The sequence below is a fragment of the Hevea brasiliensis genome, chromosome 12, assembly GCF_030052815.1.
Source record: "Hevea brasiliensis isolate MT/VB/25A 57/8 chromosome 12, ASM3005281v1, whole genome shotgun sequence".
NCBI lineage: Eukaryota > Viridiplantae > Streptophyta > Magnoliopsida > Malpighiales > Euphorbiaceae > Hevea > Hevea brasiliensis.
The window spans coordinates 8,299,957-8,306,106 of NC_079504.1; the positions used below are offsets into that span (position 1 = coordinate 8,299,957).

General features: G+C 36.4%; 1 protein-coding gene, 1 long non-coding RNA gene and 1 pseudogene across 2 annotated transcripts; 2 read left to right on the forward strand and 1 right to left on the reverse strand.

Moving 5' to 3' along the window:
- Positions 1-259: 259 nt before the first annotated feature.
- On the forward strand, positions 260-1,891 carry LOC110636686 (homeobox-leucine zipper protein ATHB-6). The gene is made up of 3 exons (XM_021786492.2): positions 260-712; positions 797-1,167; positions 1,283-1,891. The coding sequence occupies exons 1-3, from the start codon at positions 652-654 to the stop codon at positions 1,640-1,642; spliced, it is 792 nt and encodes a 263-aa protein (XP_021642184.2). The 5' UTR covers positions 260-651; the 3' UTR covers positions 1,643-1,891.
- Positions 1,706-2,897, reverse strand: LOC110636685 (uncharacterized). Its single transcript, XR_002491383.2, has 2 exons — positions 2,223-2,897; positions 1,706-2,034 (listed from the first exon to the last, which is right to left on the reverse strand). It is a non-coding gene; the product is annotated as an uncharacterized LOC110636685 (long non-coding RNA).
- Positions 2,898-3,686: 789 nt separating this feature from the next.
- LOC110636693 (uncharacterized) lies at positions 3,687-5,709 on the forward strand (annotated as a pseudogene).
- The last annotated feature ends 441 nt before the right edge of the window (positions 5,710-6,150 follow it).

The window sequence follows — 6,150 nt, forward strand, 5'->3', positions numbered from 1 at the left end:
TTTTAAGTGTCCTCAATATTAAAAAATATAAAAAATATTTTTTTTTAAATAAATGGGCCTAAATTATTAATTTTGGCAACCTTTATAATGTGGTTTAGTTACATTTTTGTTAAGTTTAAACTGTGGAAATGACTATAGAGGATGCGACCTCACTAAACAATTTCAAATAACAATTAAATAAATTTATTAAAAAAAATTGATTTTGCTTCAATCACCTTCACCCCTCATAACAGTTAAAAGGTGCACAACTGTGTATATATAACTGTGCCTAGTGAAGCTGGTTCACCGCCTCTGGGACTTCACTCTCTCTTCAGTATCAGAGTCTCTCTTTGCATGATTAGACAATGATTAGCTAGAGGAAGCCTTTTGATTACTGTTCCTCTTTCTTGGGTTTTGCCTACGTTCCTCGAAAGCTTGCTAATTTCTAAAGTTTACACCACAGCACACTTGATTATCTGCTGTTCTTTCGGTGTGCTTAAACAGAGTGAGCAAAGCTCTGGCTGCTACGAAGCTTTACGGTCTTTAGCGGATCATTTCTCATTCTGCTCACTATTTTGCCACAGTAGTCCTGGTTATGCATGGTATCTCTACCCAAACACTGAAGCACTTCTTGAACAATATATCTTCTTAGGTCCTTTCTTGATTTCAAGCATGAAAAGGTTCAGTTCCTCAGATTCATTTGCTGCTTTAGTCTCCATAACTTCTTCCAAAGGTAAACATCTTATGTTTTTCAAGCGTGCTTATGTGATGATTCACCTCATAAACATCTCATATTTCAATGATCCTCTTATTTCAGAGGAGGAGACTCATAAACCATCACAGGGATACGCCAGAGAGTTTCAAGCAATGTTAGATAGCCTAGAGGAAGAAGACAACACTGAGGAAGCTACCCATACTCTGAAGAAAAGAAGGTTAACCCTGGATCAAGTTAAGGCCTTGGAGAAGAATTTCGAGGTGGAAAACAAGCTTGAGCCAGAGAGAAAGCAGAAATTAGCAGAAGAATTAGGCCTCCAACCACGACAAGTAGCCATTTGGTTCCAGAACCGCCGTGCCCGTTGGAAGACTAAGCAACTGGAGCGAGAATATGTAGCCCTCAAGGCCAATTATGAAGCTCTAAAACTCAATTATGATAGTCTTGAACGACAGAACGAATCTCTAACTCTGCAGGTAGAGAACCAATAAAGTGTCAATTTTAATCATATTCGCAAGGGATAAGTAGATGATTATAATTCGATTTAAACAGCTTGGTCCTTTATTTGTTTGTTTGGTACTTGAATTGCAGGTAAAGGAATTGAAAGCAAAGCTCAGGGAAGAAAATGCAGACAGCAGTCACTCTGTCAAAGAAGAGCCCCCTGTTTCAGAGTCAGAGAACAACATTTCAGTGCATAGTCAGAGCCACGAATTCAGTGATAATAACAATTCCAACCCAATCATTAAAGACCAGAGCAATGGCTTATCTTCACATGCATTGATGAATTGGATTCAGTTATCTGAATCAAGAACCATTTTGGGCAATGGGTTTCAAGTATATCAACCCCATGTGAAACTAGAAGAGCAAAATGTGTTCAGTACAGTGGAGTCCTGCAATTTCTTTTCAGTTGATCAAGCTCCCATCCTGCACTGGTACTATCCAGAGCAGTAAAAACTAGTTTAGGACTTGAAAAGGAATAAATTGGTATTGAAGAAATGGTGGATTAGGACTTCATTCTTGCTCTCGCATTGCAACAGGTGGCGGGAAGTGAGAAGTTTACACAATTTGCCTCTGGTGTAAAGATCATAATGTTCAGTAACCAATCCGGATTAAGTCGCTTTCTGTCAAGGACCAATTTTCTATTAATCAATGTTTTTAACTGTTTATTGGTTATAAAGAAGCTAGTACCTTACCTTATAAGTTGCTTTTGCATGACCACTGACTAATAAATATGACTCCATCTTGATGTGGCCACAGAAATGATGTCCCACCCACTGGAGCGTTCTTGCTTTTTTCTCTTGCTTGTACTTTTAAAAATGGTAACTGGCCAATATCTTTTGTGTCTATGGATAGAGAAATGGGAAATGGGAAATTACAATGTAAATGAACATTTATTCATTCATATCTCTATCATCACCAACACAATTCATGTACTATAAGAAATAAAAGAAAAAAAAAATTAGGATCTTAAGAGCTGAAAACTTCATTTTGAATTAAAGAAGGAAAATCTCAAGATAAAAAAAGTACACACTTTTCTGTTTTCTCCCCCACTTACTTGATTTCCCTTCTGAGCTGGTCTTCTGATGAGCACCTGTCAAACCATGTGCTTCGTAAATGGTAGATTCCGACCTGTAGGTCACAATAATCAATAGGAACACGCAAGACTCTGCCAAGAGCTATTTTTCATTGGTACTATAAAGGCATAGCTCTGGCCTAAATTGTACAACCCTCGCTCCCTTCCCCACTCAACCAACGTTGTACGCCCCCAAATTGTACCGTCATTCAAGTATGGCAAACATCCGAAGAACTCAAAGTTTATTTGTGAAATTTTAATTCTCTTTGCCTTAAAACAATGATAGGACTCCGATTACAGAGTCTCTTGAACACCCAGTGCAAGAACAACCACCCTAGCCTGGGAAATTTGATTCCCATCGGTGAACAAAATTAAAACAGTTCTGGTTGCTTTGATGAAGCAATTTTTAAAGCGTATGGAGGAGGAGGAAAGGAAAGCAGTCATTTTCCACTTTTTTGTAGATTCTGGAGTGGGAAAGAGACAAAGCAAACAGCTGCTGTGACTCTTAGCTCCTCCAAATCCTTTTCACTTCAGAAAAAAGGGTCCCATTGTGTCACCCATGTTTGACTGTTAATGCTCTATGGAATCTAGCTAAGATTGCTATGACGTTTTTGTGGCAATCCCTAGAAAGTGGAAAGCAGAAACCCACCAACTCCCATTAGCCCAAATTCCGGGCATAGCCTTTGAGTAACGCACCCGTCACCCCTCCACACAGGAACCACCAGTTCTTGGTGTTACAGAAAAAACAACAGGTCTCTTTACCCCCTGCGAGGGTGCTTTCATTTCCCCGCAGGATTGAGATTAATTTGTATAAGCCCTATAACGTAAGTCGGTAAATGAGAAGTGCTATAATTGAATAGAATGTACGTGTTCCTATCTAAATGGTTAGTCCATACCCACAAGCAAAAGAGAGAGCAAAATTCATACATAAACAGCCGTAGATTTACAAGAGAATTTTTATTTATATCCATGCATTTAGATATTATAGTTTATTAGGTTAATTATCAAATATATAATTAGCAGAAACTTAAAATATTAATATTTTAGAATTCATTTATTTTATGAAAAATAAATTATATATGAAACATATTTTTATATTTTAATAAAATTATTAAAGTTTAAAAAATAAAAAATATTTTCTCCTTTTAAAAATAATTTAATTTTTTAATTAGAAAAATATTTTTTTTGTTAAACAAATGAGCATTACCCTCTAAATATAATATTATATCAAGTCAAATAACAAGCTTTATTTCATAAAATCCATAGTATTTGAGTAGTATCATAATTATATTTAAAATTATAAAATTAAATTTTATTTGAAGTCAAATCAATAGATAAAACACATTACTGAGCAATTCAAAAGAAGATGTACACAGGTTATTATTGATTTAAAAACCTTATAATCTATTTTCAATTAAAAGGATGAGTTTCCTTTGTCTCCTGAATGGATTACAGGCTGATAAGGATAAAGATGCAACTGTTACTGTAATGCAACTTGCCAAGTCGTGGGTTCTTAGGACTAAAATCTATCCAAAAGGAATGCTGCTTTCTCCAGCGTAGTTTTCATGCAGGAGGCAATTACAATACTGGCTCTACATGTCCCCACCTATGGATTACTAATTAAAAAGGCTAAATGATTTCTTTTCTTTTCTTTCTTTTTTTTCCTAACTTGTCATTTGGTGTAGAAGGAAAGGGATAAGTTTCCTGTCTAGTTGCAGCTCTAATTTGGAAAATGATAAAAGACAATGACATAAAGCTTTTTGAGCAAGATTGATGCAATTTCTTGAAGGGGATGATGCTGACCGAGCATCGTTTAAACTGCTCATGACGAGGCATTCTTTGTATTTAAAGTTCAAATAATTACGCTACTTTTTCCACCTTTTCTATATTTTATTAAAAAAAAATTAAAAATAGGTTTTAGTTTGATTGTGTGGATGGATGTATACTCTTGTCCACATCTAAAGCCCATAAACAACTAAAGCAGCCCACCTGTAGCCCTTGAGCTTTTGGCCCAAACTAGTGGAGCACCTTCCAAGTTTCCACTTCGCTGGAAATTCTCTCGTCAAAATGCGCTCCTCGAGATTACTACAGGGGGAAGAATTGCAAGCCGACTGGTTTTCACACTCGTAAAGGTTTCATTTTGTTTTTTTTTTTATTTTTTTTTATTTTTTGCTTTATATAATCGATAGGCGTTCCTATTGTATTCGCTTCGGAATCATTATTTACTTTTGACGGAAGATTTTAATTGGTCTGAATTGGTATTGTGAGGTTAAGCTTGCCAAATGTCTGTATCAATGCTCACCAGGTGCTTGCTTAAATGCATTTTGGTGCAATTTGAAGCTCAAAATCCATTGCTCTAATTTTTCTCATATCCTAACGCTGAATGACCTTGAGTATAGTTTTTTTAAGTACCCTTAAGCTAAAGTAGCCGGGTCTTAAGTAGTCAGCACTTGTTGTTTCTAACCAAACTGCTTGTTGCAGGTGGGTACGTTATTGTGCCTGAGAAATTGCCCAATTATGTAGTCCCTGATTTGACCGACTTCAAGGTAATCTAACTCCACCCATCTCTTCTAATGTTTCTAGAGGAAGGGTGTTTAGCACTTGGATCCAACATCTAAATCAAATGGCATTGTTAATTAGGTTCCGATATATATCATTTGGGGAATTTATTTATTCCTCTTTTTAAAGTTGGTCTCTTTTCAATGTTTTGGATTTAATTTGGTCAAAAAATAATTTTGAAAGCTGTTAATTGAGGATGGAGTGCTTTTTCCCCTCTCTGTTTAGAAGAAGCATTTTTTGTTGAGTGGGGTAATTTATTAACAATGAGAGACATCAGACATGTGTCTCCCTCCCTCTCTAGAGTGTCATACCTTGCATTGAATATAAAGAAGTTAGCATCAGAACCAAGAATATAGGTAGTCTTTGTATTACATGATAAAATTACAAAAGTAACAAAACATTCCTCATTTCCGTGATTTCTTCATTCTTTTGGCGGGAGTAGAAGAAGATGGAGATTGAAAAAATGGGGTAGCATGAGAGAGAGCCTGCATTTGGTATACCAGCTCTGTGGTTAGCATTACCCCAATGCAAATAAGTTATTTGCATTTCTGCTGATGAGGATTTTCCTCTTTTGCTTTCAGCTAAAGCCTTATGCGTCTTAGTGTCCAAGAGAAGTTAAAACAACTGAATCTTCTGAAGCAGCCAAGTAAAATAAATGGAAAGAGAACAAGTATTCATAAATCTCTTCCTTCATCGTCCAGCTGCCTCTGTGTTGATCTAAACTAAATTCAAACGTTGTCTGACATTGCCATTATGAAGTGCTCTTTGAAAGAAATGAGAATTAGTTTAGTTGTTTCTATTTCTTGCTTGTTAAACTAACAAGTTATTCTTGCCTTTTCAACTTTGATTGCTTAAAATATATGTACGGTAGCAATAATTGGGAGAATCTTGTGCCCGAACTTCCATGTATCCGTGTTCTCTTCATGATCAAAGCATATCCAGCCCATTAGGAATGATAACCATCTAGCTTATCATTAACATTAATAGCCTCCTTAGGGTTCATGGAATAAGTTTCAAAATGCAATTTCGAGCTTGCATTTGCACAGCCAGCTGAACTGCTGCTTTCAAAGCCATTAATTCACCAACTAGAATAGAAGACAAACTTTTCTCTGCTGTACTCATCAACCATTTGTCCCTGAGAATTCCTACAAACAACTACAATGTCTGCCTGCCTGCAAAGAAGCTTTCTTGAATGATGCATCAGCGTTGAACTTTGAGAAACTTGATGGTGGAGGAGACCGATGTGATGCTGGCAAAGCTTGTGAAGGCCCTGAGGAGAAATTCAGAAGCCACAAAGTTGATCGTTCATTGTAGAGTTCAAAACCCA